This window comes from Sprattus sprattus, assembly GCF_963457725.1.
Source record: "Sprattus sprattus genome assembly, chromosome: 8".
Taxonomy (NCBI): Eukaryota; Metazoa; Chordata; class Actinopteri; order Clupeiformes; family Clupeidae; genus Sprattus; species Sprattus sprattus.
The window spans coordinates 24,677,942-24,701,765 of record NC_137927.1 but is presented as its reverse complement, the minus strand read 5'-3'; the positions used below and the strand labels follow the sequence as shown (position 1 = coordinate 24,701,765).

General features: G+C 43.6%; 2 protein-coding genes across 6 annotated transcripts in view; one reads left to right on the top strand and one right to left on the bottom strand.

Annotated features, from left to right (window-relative positions):
• The window catches only part of homer2 (homer scaffold protein 2), a 26,828-nt gene extending 5,605 nt beyond the window's left edge, over positions 1-21,223 (bottom strand). The window contains exons 1-7 of the mRNA XM_080843765.1: positions 21,083-21,223; positions 12,216-12,372; positions 4,621-4,752; positions 4,372-4,464; positions 2,465-2,604; positions 1,882-2,038; positions 249-359 (exon numbers count right to left, since the gene is read on the bottom strand). Of these exons, the coding sequence (XP_080699891.1) occupies positions 249-359; positions 1,882-2,038; positions 2,465-2,604; positions 4,372-4,464; positions 4,621-4,752; positions 12,216-12,372; positions 21,083-21,087 (795 nt within the window). The 5' untranslated portion in view covers positions 21,088-21,223. The remainder of the gene's footprint in view (positions 1-248; positions 360-1,881; positions 2,039-2,464; positions 2,605-4,371; positions 4,465-4,620; positions 4,753-12,215; positions 12,373-21,082) is intronic.
• On the top strand, positions 21,041-23,824 carry LOC308369358 (RNA guanine-N7 methyltransferase activating subunit-like). Of its 5 annotated transcripts, none has more exons than XM_080843768.1 (4): positions 21,041-21,143; positions 21,858-21,886; positions 22,874-23,047; positions 23,379-23,824. In XM_080843768.1, the coding sequence occupies exons 3-4, from the start codon at positions 22,875-22,877 to the stop codon at positions 23,554-23,556; spliced, it is 351 nt and encodes a 116-aa protein (XP_080699894.1). In that variant the 5' UTR covers positions 21,041-21,143; positions 21,858-21,886; position 22,874; the 3' UTR covers positions 23,557-23,824. The 5 variants fall into 5 exon arrangements, with proteins under 5 accessions (XP_080699894.1, XP_080699896.1, XP_080699892.1 ...); XM_080843766.1 differs by lacking the exon at positions 21,041-21,143 and adding an exon at positions 21,194-21,303; XM_080843770.1 differs by lacking the exon at positions 21,858-21,886 and having other exon boundaries at positions 21,097-21,143.

Sequence of the window (23,824 nt, the reverse complement as noted above, 5' to 3'; positions counted from 1 at the left end):
CTGTCATGAGTCACCAGGTGACGGCGATGTCAATAGAGGTGGCCTTTGGTTAGACATCTCTGCTCCTGCCTACAGACTGAATGGCCCCTTAAATGAGCCAAAGAAACAGGAAATCAGTATCTGGAGGTTTCTTTTGACCAGCATGTGAACTTGTGTGTCCATCACACTGTGTGAGAGCCTCTGTGTGTTTGCTGTGTGTACGTGTGTGTGTGTGTGTGTGTGTGTGTGTGTGTGTGTGTGTCTCACACCTGTTCTTTGTCCTGCAGTTCAGCCTCCAGCTCTTGTACTCGCAGTGTGAGCTGGGCATTCCTCTCTTTCTCCTGGTTGGCATCATTACACTCGGCTTCCAGTTCTGCGATCTGGAGGAAGATAGTTATTCGTCATGTTAATCACGGTCAAAAACCCCAAACTAATATGGTTCAATACAGAAATGAACTCTACAGTAACCCTTTTAGTTGTCTTTACATTAGGTTTTCAGCTACAACACTAAATGTGAAAGACTAAAGGCCGAATTATGCTCTGTTTTAGACGTAACGCGTAAGCACGTAAGATACATAACCCCCCCTTGCGGGGTAAAATATCCCCCCTTACGTGCTTAAGTGCGTCGCCCAAAATTCCTGACTATGCGACTAAAACACTACGGCCCTACACAGCTCGCAAAGGCTGTGATTGGCCGGCTACCACAACCTTTCACAGAGTCTCACGTTTCCGGGTTAATAGCATACTACAGCCTTTTTTAGACCCAGACATTTTTTAAAATCATGAATACCCTTCAGACCGTCTCACAAGCCTTTTCTTATGGATTAGGAACAAACATAACAGAAGAGGTCCAAAGACATGAACTCCTTTACAAATCCTCTTTAAACACTTATAGAATGCTTAAATTACCGCGAATTTATGGAGAGAATATCCCATTCTCACCCGCGATTGTTTGGAGAGAATGTGGTTATTCACGAACAAATAGGTACTTTCATATTCATTTTCCGCCACTTGTGAGTCATGGTGATATCTTTCATTGAGTTCATATTGACGTGAATCATCAATTGCACCAGCGAGATTGATAGAATGAGCCTGGTCTGCTCATATACAAAAGTTAACAGTAACCTGCCGTTACCTTAGAGAATATCCCATTCTCACCCGCGATTGTTAGGAGAAAATGTGCTAATTCACGAACAAATACTTTCATATTCATTTTCCACCACTTGTGAGTCATGGTGGTATCATTCATTGAGTTCATATTGACGTGAATCAATCAATTGCACCCGCGATTTTGATAGAATGAGCCCGGTCTGCTCATATACAAAAGTTAACATTAACGTGGGCTTAACTGATGGCCAGCACCATTGTAGTTACAAGCATTGACAACATGATGAGATTCTCTCACCGTTTACCACCTCATCTTAAATAATGTAACTCATAAACACATCGTTTTAAAGCCTGTCACAGTCATTGGAAGATGTCAATAAACGAACTTTTGCGTCATGTCTTTCTCGCCACTGGTACTGAATTGCCAACATTTGTATTTTGTGTAACACATGTATTCATAACATCAAGCCTTTCGCCCACTACACTTTCATGCTCCGGTAAGTTTTTTTCCTTTGTCCTGCTGCAATAAATAGGCTTACAACTCAAAATAAATCTACAGTTCTGGCGTCAATTTGCTTTGCATCACGCAACACAAGCCTTGCAACACGCTCTGCGTCTAAAACGAACCTTAAATCAAAACTTGTCTAAAACAAGTTCCTTGTGTAAATTACGTGCTTAGGCGTTACGTCTAAAACAGAGCATAATTCGGCCTTAACATTTCACATTCCTTCCATGTCTTAGACACACTTATTTTTTCATTTCCCCATCTTGTTCTGTCCTCTTCTCAGACACTACCTTAATCCTGAGCAGGTCACTTTCTTCCTTGCAAGTGGCCAGCTGTTTTTTCCACGTCTCGACGTTAGTGTTGGACTCTTGCAGTGCATCGACCAGTCGCGCGTTGCTCTCCTTCAAGGTTTGTAGTTCAGTCTCCCACTTCTTGGCATTAGTATTACTGAAAGACAAATCGAACAACAGCATGAATATTGGACAGGGACTAGTTACCATAGACATGCTTCTAGCTGTGTCTGACTGAAAAATCACACACACACACACACACACACACACACACACACACACACACACTTTTTTTTCCTCAAAGGACACTGTGGCAAGAGGATTCATCCATGACACAGGGAGGATTCATCCATGACACAGGGAGCTAAACAGTGTGGGCTGAGATCCCTGTAGAGGGTAGCCCATGGAGGTGCTTTCTGGTGCCACACAAAACAACGTGTGATTGTCAAGGTGTTAATGGCTACAGCAAGCCTAGGGAAGGTCACTACAGAACATCAGGAAAAACCTTAAAACTGTGTGGTTACGGATGAGTTACCACTGACACCACCAGGGAATGTGGACAAACCCACTTGGTTTTGGGTACCTTTGCTCCACGGCCGTCTTTAGCCGGTCGTTCTCGCTCTGTAGCTGTTCGGTCTCTGGGCCCCCGTGAGAGATCTTCTCGTCGTCGGTGCCATTGACACTGGAAGCCTGTGTGGAGGAGGGAGTCTCCCTGCCAGACTCCTGTCAGAGCAGAAGGAGAGATGGTGACAAGAGTGCAAAAATATCCGCTTCGCATCAGAGCGAGAGAGAGAAAGAGAAAGAGAGGGGGAGAGGGAGAGAGAGGGAGAGAGAGAAAGAGAGAAAGAGACGATTATGGCGCACCACTTTCCACTATCCTTCCTCTCCAAACCTCATAAGAAGAGCTGCTTTTAGAGAGATCCTCAGAAAGAGAATGCTTGAGAATGAGGAGAATGAGGCTGTTTCTCAAACGTCTAAGACTGTGACAACCATGGCATTTATTTTTTTGGCATGATCATTTGGAATGATGAATGTAAGGGGAGAAGTAGGTTACACCATCAGTAGAGTGTAGTTTCTGAAGTGCTAAAATAGCACTGGTGTAGTTTCACTGCATAATAGACCACCACTGTTATATTAGGTTGCACAGGTTTCAAATATGTTCCTGGATAAGCAAGCTATTAACATCACAGTGCTCAATAAGTCATGGATGGAATGTGAGTATTTACATTGTAGATAGTAATTTATCTTATGTAAAGTATTCCATTGTATATAAAATACTCTAGATGTGACCATTTTGGGTTCACATTCATTCAATTCAAATCACGGTTTTATTACAGCCTAATATCAATGTCATATCTTTGTACATTTCCCAGAGCAGTCAGAAGTCTCCAAGGTGAGACACCCTACCTCATGTGGTAATATAACCGTGTGCAATCTAATACAAATCCCCACATTTGACACATCTGCCAAAAAAAAGAAAGGCAAATACACCTTTCAGCTGTTCTGAGACGTAGCCTTCAAACAGAGACAAAAAGGAGCCTAACTTCTGAGACGGAGTGTCTGAGCTGAGATTATTTGATCATTTCTACCGGAGCTGTGAAATGTCTGACAAAATGTCCCTTAATGCGGCTTCTGATTACAGCATAGCAAATCATGAAGTCAACTTGTCAACCAGGCGCTTACCTAGAGGCAAGCTGCATGGTCACATTAGTCTTATTTACACATATCTGTTTTCAGACCTGGGAGATTAATATGCATACCACCTCCTGTACTATGATGAATGACCCTTAACCTTTGGGCTAGCTGAGCAGTGCTCATTACAAACTCATCATTAACCTTGCTCCTGCTTGGGGTGACAAACAGATCAAAACTGTTATGTCATGGTGAGAAGTTGAGTCAATTGTCACTGGCATGACATATAATTAGAACATATTGCTTGTGTGTGCATGTGTGTGTGTGTGTTTAAAGTAGCTAGAGGGTCCATCAATGCTTTAATTACACTGAATGACTGAATGATACTGTACTTGGAAAAATCAATCAATTTGTCGCATATGAGGAGAGGCAGGTCTGTTACGCAAGACTTGACACTACAAGTCCCCGCACACCACACATCAAGGCCAGTGAGAGAACGAAGGCCCTCACACCACACATCAAGGCCAGTGAGAGAACGAAGGCCCTCACACCACACATCAAGGCCAGTGAGAGAACGAAGGCCCTCACACCACACATCAAGGCCAGTGAGAGAACGAAGGCCCTCACACCACACATCCAGGCCAGTGAGAGAACGAAGGCCCTCACACCACACATCAAGGCCAGTGAGAGAACGAAGGCCCGCACACCACACATCAAGGCCAGTGAGAGAACGAAGGCCCTCACACCACACATCAAGGCCAGTGAGAGAACGAAGGCCCTCACACCACACATCAAGGCCAGTGAGAGAACGAAGGCCTTGGTGAAACCTGGAGATCAGGCCACCTGGGAGGGACTTACCTGGGAATGGTTACTGGAGGTCTCCATCTTTTCCTGAGACTTATCTCTGGCGAGCTTTGCAGCCTCTTTTACCTCCAGAAATTTCTCTGCAAACTGCAAAAAAAAAAAAAAAAGAATGCACATTAGTTCCTCATTCCCACATGCCTCTATTTATGCTAAAGCCACAACCAGCTTGGTAGATGGCACATTTCAATTCCTGGGAGGAATCTGACAGTAGATGCATTAGAAAGGACCCTGGGCCTGCCTGACCTTTGTGAGTTGCTGTTCCGATGCGAATCCCAGACCGAACACGGTGTTGGCCCGGCTGTCTGCCCATTGGCCAAACTTCTGCGAGGTCTTGGTGAAGGTCATGTTGGGTGTGATTGTGCTATTAATGATCACCTGTTGGAGAGGGAGAGAAAGAGAGAGACTGCTTAACTACGCTCATGTGAATCCTCATGTAGAGGGTGCACTGTGATCCTAATGGTTCATAATGTATGCGTGGCTCCACATGCTCCTGAAGTACTGGCAGCACTGGATAAGATCAACCAAAACCTCAACGTGCTAGATTATAATCATAAATGATCAAAAGCCAAAACATTGTGCAGGATTGACCAGCTGCATATTTAAAAAAAACCTTCCCAGATTCGGAGCCCAAAAAGACACAAGACGAAAAGGTTTTCGATTTAAAGTTTTAGGTTTTAGAGTTTTTGGGCATTACCACACAACACAAAGATAGTAATGCAGGGGGAAGTGAACTTGGGGAAACACAAAAAAGGAAACTGCACTTTACATTTTTATTGACGGTCACCATAAATATTACTGTGATTTAATGCATTTAATGAAGTCTGCTCTTCTTCCCATGATCTTTTCAGGGCTGCTGGACATGAGGGTGTCCTAAGCAGAATTGCTTTCTGCATGCATCGTGTAGGCTAATGTCCCAGTATTTTAAGAATTAACACTCTCAAATATTTCTTCTCTGCTCCCAACTCTGGTTGCCTTTCCTCAATGTCCTTCATTAACTGGTGCCTATATCATGCCTATACTGGTGCCTTCATATCATGTTGTGGTGTAAATGCTACACTATGAGATACATGTTTGCCATTTATGTGCGCAAAACTGTATTAATTTCATCTTTTCTGGAGCACTATTTTGCGTGAAAGGCTGGTGTCTCCAGCATGACTCGATCATCAAACAAACCCGACTAGTACCTTTCCATTAATCTATACACTTCCTAGCGACAAATCATCATGATCAACAACTCTCAGTGGTCAATAGTGGATCATTTCTGATAGCCCATCCAACAGGGTGTGCTAACATTTAGGCAATGTCGGGCCAACGCTGCATTCCAAGACAGGTAGTGGACACTCATCCTGTTCTCCAGAAACCTGTGTTTCACCCTACTTCTCTGCAGGTATCTTTACACCCTTTGAGGTATGGCCAGTCAAACAAGTCTGAGCACACAAGCATCCTCCATCAGCATCAGAGGTGTGTGATGTTGGAGTGATGATGGCCCAGCCAGACTGGCTCAGCTGTGATCCTTGGCTGAATGGCCACATTCATCTGACAAGCGAACAATCTGCTTTTGTGCCCTACAGCCCTGTGTTTGTCTGATCCAGCGGCACAGAGCTGAACACTGACCTATGCCTGCCAACAAGCCCCCCCCCCATGACTAAACTGGAGACAAGACAAGAGGCCGTCCGTTAATGTCTGTCAAATGCGATTTCTCCACAGTAATTTAAACCAGCAGACTCCACAGCCTCTACCTAATCATGGCTCTGCTCTCAGGAAATGATGAATCAGGCTCCGAAGGCTGGCTCCAGCTTGAGCCGTCTCTGCCATTAGGCCTTTTACTTCCACAATGTGCCATTTAACTGGCAAAACTTGACCCCACAACAGTGTGCATCAAATGTCCTAATGGGACTGCATGACCGAATGAGTAGTAACTACCAACTACCTCGTATCACAGTAAACGGGACAAGAAATCCCAATAAACATTAATCTGCCATTTATTTAGCCGTATTTCATGAATTATTCTTAATAATGAACCCTATTATGTGATGGGGGATAATAGGACAGGCAAATAGATGCCTGAGTTATGTGCGCATAAATCTATCTGTATTTTATTTATCAACCCATTTAGGGCAGAGAGGCTGAAACAAAAGAGTAGACAGGGGCTCTGACCATCAACCTCATGATTATGAAAAAACAGACTAATCTTGAGTGCTTCTCCCAGCCTATGCTTCAGAGCTTTTTATTCCCTAAAATATATTTCTGCTGAATAATCTCAAATAGTCTTTTAGATTAAAAGAAAGCCAATGTAGCGACTCTGATAAATCTGATAAATACAAAATTCAACTGGTTCACATTTTGAAGTGGCTGTTATTAAATGTATTGTGCACACGTACTTCATCACAAAGACACCCTTCATTGAAACAATCAGCAGGTGGTGGGAGAGAACAGTTTGAGGGTCCTTGAAGGAGTAGACTGAAAACCTTATAGAAAGAAATTCACACTAGGTACACCTATACACATAAGCCATGTGAACAGGCTACCTATATGCAATCTCACACACGTACACACACACACACACACACACACACACGTACACACACACACGTACACACACACACACACGCAGCCTTGAAATAGCAGCAAATTAAGTGACGGTTTAATTATGCTGCATCCTTTGTCTCATGGCAACATTAAGTCTGCATGTGAATGAGGATTTGAGGGTACAAATTACTGCCAGCTCCTCCACAGCTCTCCAGTGGTGCAACTCTGCGCGGCGCTCCCCTCTCGGGTAAATGGGAGGCTGTCAGTGAGCGCCATGGCTACCGCCACACACTGAACTGGATGATTCACCCCTTACACAACTAGGAGAGAGGGAGGCCCTGATGGGCAAAGAGGAAAACGGCAAGAAATCCAACAATGCAGAAAAGCATCCGGTTTCTTTTCTCTTTAAATAAGTCGTTGTTGAGGGATCATAAAAACGGCAGACCCTGGGGCTATTCCTAAAACGTGTGTATGATGTCATCTGACTGTGTCAGAAACTGAATGAAGAGGAGGCGAGGTGTTGGCTGATGCTCTGTACACTTTTAGATGATTCCCATAGGTAGGCAGGGTAAGGCCCATGGGTATGCATTAGTTTCCATCTACAGCGCTTATCTTACATCTGTACACTAATATCATCATAATGGCCGTGGCTGCGCCTGTGATTATCACCAGACAATCATGTGCTCATCATTCGGCATACAACAGCGATGACCAACATGCAAACACACCACGGCACAAACAGGAAGAGCAACTGGAAATGATGCTTCCGTTTATCCCAACATCATCTCTTCCCATCCTGTGGTGTATAATAGGATAATCAACAGGGCAGACTCGGAGTCTGGGATATAATCCACTCCGCACCAGCACGAGCACCAAAGCCTTGATATTCTTATCCGCTTTCTCCACACACTCCAACTTCTACTCAGCTCTCCACTTTAAGCTTGTATAAGCTTCTTGGTTGCAGCTGCAAGGGTGTGCATATGTGTCTGAGTAAGCAGACATTGCCAGAGGAAGAAAGTAAAAAACAGAAAAAATCTCCCAAAATCAGAAGCCTTCCAATAATCAAACAAAAAATATCCTATAATTATAAGAAATGTTCTTATGGGGGTGGGGGTGGTCTGGAAGAGAGTATATTTATTAATACAAACACTTGGAGGTGTACAAAATGAATCTCATAACATCCAAGCCACTAATATTCCTCCCTTGGGGATTGAATGTGGAGGCAGGAATTAGCTGGTGACATCAAACAGGGGCACTAGAGAAAGTCTTTTCAAACTGCCACCCACTGCAGCCGCACTTATGTCTTTAGCTCACAGGCTCACTGCGAAACGCCACTCAGCCCAGATGACTCAACGCCTCATCACCCTCGCCATGACAGCAGCTGAGATGATCACATGACCACTCGGCAACATGCGGCGATGAAAGCTGCAACATCAGACACATTACTGAATCTCGTCTCCGCACGGACAAAACCATCGGGATTTGAGAGTGATAAGATAATACACTTGTTCTTTTTATTAGACCAGACTTTTTAAAAAGACAAGACACACTATTAACAACTAAAGATATCCATTTTATACAAGGCATTAACACCTTAGTATATTTTCACCTACTGCCAATATGTTGAGGCGTTTGTCTTTAACTAGATAACTTAAATAAACCTTGTAAAGTGTGTGTGGGCTTCGGACACAGATGTCCGGTCATGTGAGTTGGCTGTGGGGGTGGGGTTGGGGGTGTGGTGTGGTGTGGTGTGTGAATGTAATGCTGGCATTACCCAGCGTCAGTGGGAGTTATTGACAGGGCCAGCTGTAGCCTAGAGGGACAGAACTCGGATCAGATGGCCCAGGCGTCAGGGTCACGCACGAGCGATGGCCTGGACATCCTACCAATAGAGGCGAATCAGCTGACTCAGGAAAATCAGCAATGGATGCTCACCAACAAAATCTCCACAAAACTAGCAAGACCCCGAGTCCAGAGCACAGCCAATGTGCCAGAATAAGAGGTTTGATAATATAGGGAACTAAACTGACCGCTAAATTTTGATTGCAAGGCCAGAGGTTGGCTGAAAACACTAGATATCTTAATATTGCCTTTTGACAAGGAACACGAGAGAGCACATCACACACCCAATCTTTTGGGCTGAATGAGCAATGCACTGTGTGTGAATTGATACCAGATGGAGAGTGGGGACCCTATTGTTTGCGAGCTTCTTCTCCTTCAAGCCAACGAAATGTCTAAATACTTGTCTGCCTGGTCCATGATACGTTACAACACTTGTCCCCTTGGTTTGGCAAAAACAAAAGCAGCTAATTTGAAGTGGAAGTACAGCAAAAACAGGTGTTTCGGTGTCTACAGGGGTGGCGAATCTGAGGCAGGATTATGTAGAGCAGGCTGTCTTCCAAGTCGTGAAAGATTACACGCACAGTGAGAGGCCCTCTTCCCTGCCCGCCAGATGCCATCCTTGTGGAGCAGACAGACAAGGCATGGGCTGACAGAAAACATACGCCATGATATCACTCTCTGTCACTCCACTTTTAAATGTGGGTAAGGGCACACTTCTCTGTAATTCAACAGTATTAAAAAAGCCTGTGTTGTGTTTTTCATTTGTTTAAATGGTTAACAAATTAGATTGGTTTAACATATGATATTACCCCAGTTTCCTTAAAAAAAAATCTTTATAAAAAAAATGTCCTCATATAATAACCATTAGAGAAACTTGACTGAAGGTGGACTGAAAAATGTGAATGTAATACCAAAACAAGATTTTTGTCTGATTATCTGAATCTGATAATCACAGCTATCAACATTAAGAATTCATAGAAAATGAATAAGAAGGACAAATTCTAAATACCTAAAAGAACGACACCACGGCACACTTGGTTTCAAGGAAGCAGCTGATCCCTGTGGCAACAATCTGACTAGTTTTTCAAAGATGAATTTGTTTGAGAAAGCACAAACCATGAAAATAAGCGAATGATTAAATACTTCAGTATGATTAAATACTCCGTATAGGGCAGGTTAGTCACAAAAGATATGAAAGAAACAAACACACAAACACCTCCGTATTACATTGCCATTTCCAGACATCTCTACTGAGCTCAAAGATGCCTGATGACATGCAGATGTCTCAGTTTACTGCTCTTAACGCGATTAGCCACCTTCTCTCAGAAGGATGGGCTCTGCGTTGGGCGAGACATGTAAACGGAATTAACACAAGCACACCGACAACTGCTTCCTTTCAGCAGTCTAAAGAGGACTCTCCCCTCATGCTTCATGTAGCAGCTACATTTGTTTGATTGTCTCACATAACACTGGTAGCAATATGCAATAAGTTTAAGGTAACATCATAGCACTGCCACATGTGTTTATATAGGATTCACTTGAGAAAACAGGTTAACAAACAGTCCTTAAGTATAATCCATACAATATTAATACATTCTTTCCTGGGTATCTGTAGCCCTAGGGTTAATGGAGTTGTTTGAATCATTTTTTTGTTTACGTTTTGGTGTGATTGAGTTGGCGGTTTGTAAAAGCACTCAGCTGAGGCGCTAAGGTTTGAATGAAAAACGCAGATGTGTCAGGAGAAAGGAACGTGCAGATCCAGTCAAAGTCCCGGTAGCACAGCATGTTTGTTGCAAAAAGATCCATTTAAGCTTTTTTTTTCATATTTTGATGAATTTTCTCAGAATTCATTTGTTTCAATTGAAGGTTACCTTTTCTCAGTGTGACATTAAGCTAATTCACCAAAAGGTGGGGACGGGACTGTATAGGTGTCCGAGTGTGCTGAGCTGTAATGCATGTGTGGTTAGCACATTCTATGTTAGGTGCACTTGACTAAAAGCTTCTGGGTCACAGCAGTTCTTCAATCCGAGGCACAAAGCCATAATAAAATCTGAAGCCACTGATTCTCCATGTGCTTGCTGACTCTAACTGACTGCCAAGTCACCTTTGGACAGGAAGACTACTGATCACCAAGTGCATTATGATAGGAATGCAGATCCACATAGGCTGCAACCAGGTGCAAATTTGAGTCATCCTATTTAGGCCAAGTAAGGTATCACAGTGTCATCAGTCATACACATCATCTTTGTCAGTATCCTTCTTTATGAATAGTAATGGGAAATAAATTGTCACCCATCTGTGCTGGCTCAGAGACAAGAATATGCAGATATATTATACAACACAGAACCAGTAGCTGGGAAGGCATCAGGCAGACACAGCATTTGGTGTCCATCTCTCCTCTCTCCATCTCCCCCTGACAACGTCCCACACACAGGCGCCCAGGCCTGCTGGGATGGCTCTGAACTCTGAGCTCCACTATCAGTCATGCCGACAGACTGTGACACGAGGATCTCAGCGTAATCAAACATCCCTGCAGCCAGGAGGCCACTGATCTCCATGGAAACGCACAACATAAAGCTCTGGCGAGTGGTGAGGGGGAAGAGATAGGCGAAAGCCTGTGCGGGGGCGGTGGTGGAGGGGGGGAGGAGGTGTGATATCAGGGCAATCCTCTAAGAATATGGGAATTCATAGCACTCATAGCACTTTCATTTGCTTGCCATGCTTGTATATAATGGATCAAGCCTTACTGGTTCCGGCTCCCATTTGAGCCTATGTTTAAATGGCCGGCCCTATATACAGAGCTAGCCTGCCCGTTTTGTCTGCTGGTATTCACACAGTGGTGAGGAAATGTGAACTGGTCTTAATTTAGCCACGCGGGGGGGAGCTGTTGGCTGTATGTCACGGTAATGCATCGCTCCACATGTCCTTTAAAGGCCCTCTCTCCGGGGACGGTGGGTAGGCGACGCCACTGAAATCAGTCGGTGGGGACACGGAGAGCCTTATCCTGCATTCCTTGACAAAAGTAGCGGACACATCGTCAACTTCACCGAGCTCTTTGGGAGAAAGTAGTTTGGCTTTAGAAGACTGATAAGCATTAATGCCCGACTTCTAACCTGCGAAAAACCTGCAGTCTGAAAGCCTTGCATGGCCTACCATTTTCAGAAGCAAGTGCAACGCATAACAAAGACACAGCCATCCCCCTTCCCTGTGTGGTCAGTTGCAGGAGTTATTATATGAGACTGCCTCATGATAACTGCAGAGCAAAGGGCAGAGTTGGGCAACCCTGGGAATCTGCTTCATGCTAATCAAGATTCAGCTAACTGCATCTGAGGGAATCAGTGCAGCACTTCCCAGTAGCTAGCTCACGTCCTGTGGGGGTTGGGTGAATGGAGGTCTGAGTTGAGAGGGAGGTTACAACACCATCTGATTCTGCTCCATCCTAATCCTGCTCCCTTAAGGCTGCTCACCTTTGAACCGTCCACGCTGATGATGCGGTAGCTGTTCCGCGTGCTGTCGTAGAAGTACGACACAGTGACCGCCTGCTTGCTGGCGGGGACCCAGTTCTTCTTGGTGGTGGGGTCGATCTGGAAGACATGAGCCCTGGTGGTGAAGATCGGCTGCTCCCTGTGGATCAGCAAGAGAACAGAATGGTGTGAGTGAACAGAAAAACAAAATGGCAAAAAAAATAGCAAACAGCAGGAACAAAAGATACACCATTACTGTTTTATTCTCCCCTCTCTCCCTGGATTCCAAAACACCTCCCCACTAAGACGCACACTTGTGTTGATAAACTGAGCCTGCTCAACTTCTTTACACCTTCTTCACATCACCTATTTCAGCGAGATGTCAGGCCCTCCCAAAGAACACAGTCTGCAAGCAAGTGATAATATAATATTACTCCTAATCCTTACAGGGCAAACCAAAGCTATTAACACATCAGCACCTTTTTCTATTCTCTGGTCAACAGTGTTGGCTTGGGCACACAGTAAGCGCAACCATCCTCAGATGATGCCGGCTCGGTTTTTAAATACAGGACCCTGCGTCATTGTACACAAATGTGCCCTCTCCAGTCTTTCGAGTGAACTAGATGGCCGTCGGGCTCTGGGGGAATAAGGCATCTTTTGGAGGCCAGCGGCGGGAGCCCTTGTGCTGACAACACACTTAATATACATCGCTGCTGCTGCTGACAAGGAATGAATGAGCCCTTAAAGGCAGGGCATCTGTGTTGCTGCTGAAAGAGGGTCACGCGGGACTCGTTCCTTGAACCCTGATTAACAATACAGTGGACATAAATAGCCAAGCTCCCTGCTAACGTAATGAGATCTCGATATTGTTTATGTGGATCCGAATGGCACATGCTACTTAATATGGCAAATTAACCCAAACAAATAACAACTGTGCTGGGATGTGTTGTCTGATCGGATTTGCAGCGATGGCCTTCAGCAATTGTTGCATTGTTTGGATGAATGCAGACGTTATCTGCAAATTGGAATGCAACAGAGGTCAGACGGAGAATTGAAAAAAAAAAAAAAAAGAGCTCTGTCTGCTATGGTGACACTGGCTTTGAGCACACATGGGCCCACCAGCCTCTGGCTAGCTTTCATTGCACCTGGCATTGTTCCTTTGATTTCCGGAGAGCTCCGCACAACAGCGTAGCTCTGGTCCTGATGGACGCTTTGTTCTTAGTCACCACTGGCTCAACACGCAACGCTCAGGCATTCAGGGCTGAGGGGAGTCATGCGCGTGTGCCGGGGACAAACCTGCACCCCAGGCTAGCAGAGGAGGGGCTTCAAACACAGCAGCAACACAAGGTCAGAGACCCAGCTTCACAAGGATACTTTGGCTTCACACCATGATTCTGATGACAAGAGAGCTGTGCAATCTTATGTTTTTGCTTTTTCAATATGCTTTTCTTTGCTTTATGCTTTCCTTTTTTAAAATTTAAACATGCTGCTGCTATGCTGAAGATTACAGCAGATGACACTAGTTACAGTTAAGAGCAGTGCAACTGTTCAGTCCTGTCATTCAGACAAACAGGATTTCATTAAATACTTGATGTTGCATTCAATTTGCACACACTCAACATTCAGTGCATGCCTAATACATATACACAGACATGCATACATACATAACTACATGCATACTTAAAATGTTTGGGTTTGGAAAGAGCAGCTGGATTATTTGAGGCAGGCAGCTACGGAGCACTTACTGATTTAGAAGGGGGCTTTGATCAGCTCAAGCCAAATCCCAGTGACAAGGAGCCACATTAGAGCGGATGCGTTACTTCCCTCATCCCAGCCCAAACTATTGATGTGGACGTGCTGCTCCTCCTCAACACCCTGCTCTGCAGAAACTCCTCATTTACCAGTCAGCAGGAACAACTACACCCCCTCAAACCAGCCAGCAAACCTCGCACAAGATTTGTGTCAACTGTGCCTGCTTTGGGAAACAAGGATTGAAGAAGGCCCCAGTGGCACAGAGTCAGACTCGGAGAAAACATCTTCACTTCTCCCCCGCAAGGCTTAAAGGAAACAGTGAAAACGAAAGCAAGAGCCTCATATTCCTGTGAGTCTTACATAGTTTGCAGAGTAAACTTTATATTCCCTTTGGCAAACTTTTGGATGATTCATTTTTTACTTCTAGGTTTGGATTTGACTAGAATGTAAGAGATATAAATATGAATGTATCTAAAATATTTTATTGTAAAAGAGACATAAAATCCCCAAAATAATTTAGTTAGCAGGCTAATCATACAGAGCCATGCCTGAAATAAATGAATAATTTCCCCAATACATTTTATTCCCAAAGAATTAACCTCTAATCTCATGGCATAATCTGCTTTGGCAAGGATACCCCTGGTGCAGATGACGGTCACAGTTAATCAAAAACCCCACGACCAGACAAGACTCCCCTGTTCATTCACTGCCTGACTGCCTCGTAGTCCCAGCTCCCCTGAGCAGTGTTCCAGTAATGCAGTAGCCACCAAAAACCCCATGTAGTCGCCATTCAAACCCAATCAACAAAGCTACCACCTGCGGTGTTGATTCTCCAGCAATCAGGGGGCTGCCTGATTTATGCTCAATGGGTAACATTTGGAGAAAAAACATTTCAAGTGGATGTCACAAGCTCTTGAAATAATGGCCTGTATACGAGTTGCCTGCAGTGATGCTGGGCCTTGAAATGGGTTTTCAGTGTCATTTTGATTATGGACCACTGCATGCTTAACTGTCCTAATGCAGTCCAGATGTTTCAGCGCTGTGATGGATGGTAAAATACAAGGTCGCCTGTTTTCTTATGAGACAGATGACAACAGAATCTCCCCAACACAAGTGTTCACGCCCAGGCTTCACAGAAACAGTACCGCATGGTGCCAAAAATGAGTCCTAGAGACGGACCTGCAATGTGCAATCCAGCTGCAGGGAGAAACATGGTGTTCTTTGTTCCATGTGAAACACTGGCAAGACATCAAAAGCTTTCACGGCTAATGCAAGGCCATATTTGCCATTTACCTTCGAAACCAAACAGTAATTGCCATGGGGCATGCTAAGCTCCACAGTGACCATCTGCCACTACGTCTTAGGTGGCATTTAAACACAGCACCTTCACTTCTTGAGCACTCTTTTTAAAAAACTGCAGTCTGTCAATAACATGACTGACAATAACCCTCCTGATAGTTTGTCTTCTGGCAGTCTTCCCTCTCTGTCCCCTCACAACTGATGCTGTTGGATTTGAATAATTCACCAGTGAGTGAGTGGGTGTACTCTGCTGGACTCGAGCCTTCAGCTCACCGGCGAGGGAGAATAACGCACTGGGGAGCCTCAGCCAAACCAGGTTCTCCTTTGATCCGTTCGAATTCTCTTGTTCTGATTGGCTTCTGTTCAGCAAATGAACACATCCATGTACAGTGTCATGAAATGCATGGATAATGCTCCTGACCCCTACCCTACCCCTTCTCAAGAGCGAAAAGTGAGTGTCACCCATGGCGATAAGGGGTGTGGCTGCTACCTCTGAGGAGAACGGTATGAGAATGATGTGATGCATGACTGACTTGGCATCTCCAGAATGTGTTAAATTTTTTAGGCTTACTTAGTTCGCTCCCCAGTTTGCCTAAAAAGCATTTTCTTGATGACATAACACTGTAGTCTGAGGGACAGGAGGGGCAACATGAACCATTAAAGTCTGGGGTCTATAGGGGCATGTTTTCAGAGCTCATAAATGGATTGCAACCTCACCTTGCCCCAGAAAGGGAATCAGAGGGGAAATAGATGGCTCATATGAGCTCATGTGTATTTTTGTTTAGACGAGTGTGACGCACACTCTATGTCTCCTTTCAGACATAACATTTGGGTTTATAGCTGCAGCCATCATGAAGACTTTAATCTGGATTCAGATTTAATTACAGATCTTAGATGTGTTAAAGGTTACTTATTTCTACAACTCTTCAGTAATTAAACACCTTTTAAGGAAGTCACCCACTCGACAACATTCAAGGAACTTAATGCTATTCAACAACTGCGATCACATGACTATTGTCATGCATAAATAATACATAACCTTTAAGGACCTGCAGTCGGGGTCTCCCATCCTACTTAAGAGCGGTAAGTTGACACTAGGTTACATGCCAGCAGCACGCCCTTTTCCAGAAATGCTCTCATTTTGCTTTGAAAGGTTTCCTCTGTTTCACCAAATCATTGAATGTGTGAGGTAATAAATGTGCTCCACAGAGTCTATTGCCAGCAAAGAACCTCTGTGCTAGTCAAAAGCGTGTACTGAGGTCGAACCATCAGGCACATTCCCCAAATGCCTTTTAGGAACAAGAAAAAGAATGTCATTGTACCTGTTCTCCTACGCTCAAAACAACATTTCACCCCTGACAAGCAACCCAGACCAGGTGGCTCAGGTTTATCTTAACAAATCATGAGTACTTCATTTCATGATGTGTCACAGGTTGGTATTTAAATTGTGAACGGACTGAAGGGAGAAACAACATCAACAGCATCAACAGCAACAACAACAACAACACAACATCATCATGTCCCTTTTCACCAGAATGCTAAATCTTCATTTGATGGTACACCTGTGCCCTATATTTCAGCAGGGTCTGTTTCTCTCACACACACACACACACACACACACACACACACACACACACACACACACACGAGCTTGCTCACAAACATGCTTTTATTATTGGAGTACTCTGTGTGGGCGACTCACAGCAAACACAATACGAGTGCATTGCACACAACCTGAGTACACGGCAGCTCTGCTCATCTTTGCTCTCCTGGCCGACAGCAGCTATACATACGGAGTTATTGAACTACTGCAAAAGAATCATAAAATAACTGTGTAGTTGTTTAATGAGGGAGAGAGGCAAGACAGATCAAAACAAATATGACAGTGTGTGGGGAAAACAGCTGATCTAGCCTGATGGCTCTCTTCTAAAACCTTCTCTAATCAGGAACTGAATTGAACTGGCTAATCAGATTGTAATCACCACCCAAATGTCACACTCTATTCATTGTTAATGGTGAGTAAGATATTGCAGCATGCTATCCTAAATATTACACCAAGGGTGTGCCTAAGAATGAATCAGGAAATAAAAGAAAACCAGAAAGCTGGCTTAAGCATTTGAGAAACAGATTGTGTAGGAGAAAACATAGGGAAAGGTTATGGTGTCCCTGCCATATGTAACACATTGAAAAGAATTCAAAGTGTGCAAACAGAGGACTAGAAGAGAGTGATGGTATGCGTGTTTGCAGTGGGAGAAAAGGAGGAGATCCCCCATATATAGGTCACAAAGATTGAAACAGACACTTGGATCTCTTCATTTACCTCAACTCTTACATGCACGCTGAAACTTTTTCACATTATGTAAAACGATGACCTGATTAGCGTTTGTAAAGTTGAGAGCTGCTTCCCCCACCACACAGTGTATAGCCTACAACACAAGATGCTGCCCAAACAGCATGGAGACCCAGGAACAGTTGGGACAACACTATTGATCCTGTTACACAACAACCAACCAAAAATTGAAGCATTAATTAGATAACATCTCAGATGTCAGTATACCATGACATTTTGTACTTGACAAAGACAGACACTTTGCATGATTTGTTGTGATGGTGGGTCACGTGGGCCGCGGCTCTCAAAAAGGGGAGACCATTACTACGCTCTTGTTGCGTAATTTTCACAGTCGGGGGGAATGCAGTCTGCAGCCTGGTGGATAGTCACAACAGATGGCCATGGCCCCCACCATCTGGTAAAAAAAAACCCTCCTCCAATCCCCACTGATCTGTCCCTTTCATTTACCAACCTTTAAATAATGATGTTTGCCATAACACTGGCAATTTCATTCTTAAGAGTCGGTCTATGGACATGCAGCATATGCCACTCAGTAGCCGGAACCTTTTACCTTAGCTACACAGACCATAGCATCAGAGCGGCATCTCACCAGCTAAATCAATGACACTTAAGCTGGTTACAGTGCTTGACAAGAGATTAGGATCAGTCCCCACATTGGGTGCCGCCTTCTCTCCCAGGCTTACTTTAAATAGCGATCTCTACCCTCATGCCAACCACCCCCCCTCCCTAAAAGTGCTCTTCTGCCTCCCTTACCTCTCATGACAGAACAATACACTGGGGTTTAAGCACCATCATTACATTCCTGAGCAGGTGTGCCCCAGAGACATACTAGCACTTTCTACAAGACATCCTACACTAATTGACTGAATGTTGAGCGTGAAAATGTAACGTGTAAATGATCACTAGCCTTCAGATCTGTATTTGGATTATTATGTCAAATTGGTATTGACGTGCAGCCAAGAGGCCAAGCTTCTCATCATAATCACTAATCCAACGTTACTTTAGCTCATGACACGGGCAGATCAAAGAGCTTCTTAATGACCCTGGCAGAGACTCAAATGACATCTGAGCTTTGTTTTAGTTTCAATGTAAAGTTTCGGAGAGTCGCAAGTTTGGTAGCTTTCGAGTAGATTTACTTCAAACACAGTTGTCGGAAGCAATCAAATCAGGCAGCAGTGGAAGAAGCAGTACAAAATGAACCCCTTGCTGGACTAGAAAATTATTTTTCCTCCACCCAAATCTGTTATTAATTACAGTCACCATTTTTCTCAGTTAAATTCTCTGTGCAACAGTTGTCCTGTCTGACTAGTAAGCCTACAAGTCCAAGTATGACAAATGCCTCATGCAGCTGTCAGTGTCACCAGAGGGAAGAGACTTGTTCAAAATCTATTCATACTGAGAAGAACAGCATTTAGCAGCAGTATGTCCAAACATCATTACATAACTGAAGTGAATAAGAGAAAGTTTGATAGGTGATGCTGTTTGAATCAACTGATCATTCATCAGAGAGTGGATAGGGTATTCATTAACACAAAACAATCTGAACTGTCAAACCAAAGGCAGCTAATCAATTTTGCTGCTTTGGCCTCTGGGTCACTATTTGGGCGTGTACGGAATCCTAGCAGGCAGCAGGCTGCACCAGCTGGTTAATCTATAACCATCTCCTGGAGTGACATGCAGAGGCCAAACTGGTTTCAGACAGAACTATCAACAATCAATATACTTATGCTAATGACCTCAACTAAACTTGACAGTTGAGGAAATTGCATAGTGCGAAACTATGTGACCATGCCTTTGGCATGACCATTGTGAGGGAGACATATTATGATTATTATCTGGGGTCTTAAATCACTTCCTGAACATGTTTCAGAATGGTTAATGTTTTAGAGTATTGTTAGATAAGTTGAAATATCATATGATTATTTGGATGCATGATGAGACTGCTCATACATCAATCATAACAAACTGTTGTTATCTATGTGACTGAGCACTTCTAACGTAGGTAAGCTCTAATGCATTCAGTGTCCCCTCGGGTCCACACACACACACACACACACACACACGAAACTCTCCTGAAAAAAGGGAAAAGAAAGAGATCTTTGAATTCTTTCAATGACTGAGTGTTGTGCAAGGCCACTCTCAAGAGGCAACACAAACTGGTCAAACAACTTGGAGACAGGCAAGAAGGATGTCAGAGCTGTTTTGGTAGTTAGACAGGTTTTCACCAAAGTTGTGTACGTGTGTTCAGAGGGGAGAGGAAGAGTGCTTTTATGTATCACTGTACACACCCAAAATATAGATATTCGCATGCATATGTACACTACCAAATGCTTCCAGCCTAATAAACATTCTGTGACCAAAGATAATCAAAGTAAATGGCTTCAGGCGTCTCATGAACACCACTTTAGAGTGGCATTTGAGATTAACCAGAACTGTAGTTGAACGAATTGGCTGATAGAATATGTGACACCCCATTCACAGATGTGATTAGTCAATGATCCAGGCCAGTCAACTCACAGTAACCCTTCTGCCATACAGGGAAATACGCACATGCCTTTGTGCAAACATAAAAGAACAAGGACAGAACATTGATCATGAGCTCAAATGAGAGGGCCATAATCGAGTGGGTGAAAGGACCTCTTCCACAGACCCAGTCCATCCGAACTCCATCCCCATCCCCTCTAAGCACTGTTTGCCAAGGCTTGCTCATGCGTGGGTTCTGTTGACTCTGCCCCTGACATTCTCGCCGTTCTCTTCATGGTTCATGTTAAAAGAAAAAAAAACGCCTAGGATAGCAGAGGTGGCACCGATACAGCATTTACCCTTACACATGTATTACTATTGTAGATATATTCCAAGTCAAATTGGCAAACTATCGTCAAAAGAAAATTACTCACGAAACTGTTGGTGACAACTGAGCCTCAAACAACAAGACTAAATCACAGTCGAAGTGCGGTTTGTGATACCACTGTATTTTCACAGAGTTTATATGATGGGAACATTGAATGCAGGCATGTTCATAGATCTAGAACATTGGTTAATTTAATGTGAATTGCACTTGGGTGTATAAATTAGGTAGCCTACAAGAATGCTTCAGAAACCGTGTGACAGTGAGGACACAAGGGTTATGCATTACGAAGACCCTATAGCAAACCATTTAATCAATTATGGGAGCGGCGAATATTCGGCGTTTTAAAATACTGGGCATGTATTTATTCTAACAACAATGTTCAGATCTCGAGACAAAATACGCTGACGCTTTACGTAAAATGACGAGGTTAGTTTGAACACTTAGCGTAATAACACGTATTTAATGGCTCGCGTTTCCCTAGCGAAGAATTCCAGAAAATGTAGGATTCGATTGAGCCTACATAGAAACTCTTTTAAAACTAATTACCACTACAGATGCCACAGCAGGCAGTTGCCTCTCGCTTGTAAGGCGAGTAGCAATTCTGTAACCCACACTTACCCCATTTCCACGGACTTTTCTAACAGATCTTCACGGGGGAAAATGCGTATCAAACAACCCGGTAGGTTGAAGTCTTGGATGTGATAAAACTATTTTGAAAGTCCACTTGACATTAGCTCCGTGTTAAGTCCATACCGAAGACCCCACTTCAAGCAAGTAAGCGATTGACAGAATGAAATGTGATAGTCTTTACTCTCATGAACAGAGCTCGGATCTCCCCGGTACGTCTTGCATTCGCCAAGCTGACTCTCTTTCCATTTGAAGTTTTCAGGCAACGCGCTTTCCGTAAATGTCCTTTGGTTACTGTGGTATTTAGATATATTGTAAACGAATAGAGTGTTACAGCGTGGCATACACTAACATAACGCTGTTAGTGGAATTGTTTCCTTGGAGTCCGCTCCCCAATGGGTTTGAATTACAAGTGAGACCTACAGCTACAGCAGCGACACTGAGCGGATTCCACCTGCTCACAGAAACCTATTAGCCTCCAACATCCTATCTCCTATCTTACATTACCTGCATACATATCCGAGCCAAAAACAAGGGAAGATAAAAGAGAAAAAAAAGGTAATGCCGGACAATGGGCAGCGATTGTGTGAAGACAATATGTCTCACTAAGACCAATTCTACAGTTAAACCACTAACCTCTTGGATTACAAATAAACACCACTTGCAAGGCTACGTAGATGCCTCAACTTTAAACTGAAGCGATATGGTTTATATTATGAACTTACATGTCATGTGATAGCCCGGAATCTGTTTTGTCTTCCATTAGAAGCAGGGAGCGTCTTCAAAACAACCCAGGTTTGCAAAATTCTTGATATTTGGTCGCTTGAATTGTGCTCACTGCGCTGTGCATCCTGAAGTGATGGGTGGGCTGATTGGTGGATTCCAATTGGTAGGCATGCTACATCAGATGAGATAGTATATGTTAGGCTGATTTGGCAGGTGACTTCACCAATTACGATTAAGAGCTCAGGTGGAGGGTTGCAAACAGTCACAACTCCAAATAACCGGGAGAACTGTCGTCCAGCAGACAAACACATTTATATGCATCACAAGTATAATGCAAACATTTGACAAATGTTCTGTAAAGGTCCATGACTCAATGAAATGCTGGTATTTTTCCCCACTTGGCGTCCGTAGCTCTTACTCAGGTAGCTCAGACATATATGTCTATAGGTTAAACAGCCTGTAACTAAACTTATTTTTTGAAGAAAACGTTTTTCCATCGAAAACTCTTTAATTTCACGGTGACAACCCTATGTGAATATTATGATAATAAGCAAAAGCTTTGATGCAACCTGAATAGTTCAATTTTGGCGTATTTCCAATGATGTGGCATGCACACATCCAAGTATACTAACTCATGCGCCGCGCCAAGCGGAACTACTTTCTCTGTTCTTTCTACTCTGAGGACTAATTTGGTGATGCACTTGTTTGAGTTCATCTGTGATGCTGTTAGTTACCGTATGATACTAACCAACTGAATTCAGGTGAAGTAAGTTTCATATTTCTAAGAAATAGGTTGAAATGTATTAATTTATGGAACTTTAAACCTTTATACTTCTACTATACTAATTAACAGCTTAGCATTATTGGAAGCGCAGGATATCGTTTTAAGTTCACTGGTTTATCGACGCCAAAAGGCTAGCAAGCTAACCTAGCCATCATAACAGATATCTTGCTGTCTTTTCACTGTTGACTGTATGCAGGCTATACAACAGCCTGTTTATTATCTGTTCAAAAGTTTGAGTATTAAGTGTTTTTACATTTGCAACACAACTCTAGAATGACGGACAGTCCCGAAACGCTCCAGGGGTATGAAGAACAGTTCGCTTGTAGGTTCACATCAGAGGACGTGGAGTACCAAAAATATGTTCAGCAGCCTGTGAATCCACCACCTATTGTTGAAGATTGGAGAGGTCGTAGTGGAGGGGGTTACCAACGAGGCAGGGATAACCGGTATGCCAGCAACGTTTCATACAACGATATTAACTCCGTGACAGACTCAATGTGAAAGTGTAATTATAATCACGTCCGTTCAAGATAAACAGTGAACCTTGAATGCCTGTTAGCTAACCCATTATAATAGTTCGTCAAGGGATTATTAAGATCATGCCACGAATAGCCAACAAATTGGTGTAGCTGAGTGGGTAGGAAATATTACATATCATACTTTTAAAGCATTCAATGTAGCATTAGTATACTACATTCACATTGTACTGTATGTTGCCTGCCATAAATGATGAACTCATGGATAGATTATGTGAACATTTGAACTTGACGTTTGCAGTCATCAAGACCAGAGACCATACAGGGGCCGTGACAGAGATCGCGGCTGGGGATGGTCTGACCAGCGGGGTCCACCGCAGGAACGGCGCTGGGGCTCAGGTGGACAGTATCAAGGCCAACACGACTCCCATAACCAGGGCTACAACTCCAGCAGTCAGAGACGCTATGACCGCTACTGATATTCGATGGGGTCAAATTCTGCATAGGTGGTGGCGATGCATTTTTCATCATGTAGGTTCTTTGAAAGGCAGTATTAACTTAATCTCATGAACAGATGCATTTTGTTTACATTTGTCATCTTTATTGTCTGAAAAACTAAACAGGAGTTTCTTTTTCTCTAAAACTGAATAGAATTGGCCAAACAGACTGTATGGTATGCATTGACTACCTACTGTTGAAAATACTACAATATATTGTTTGTCGACAAATATACAATGTTTCAAACAA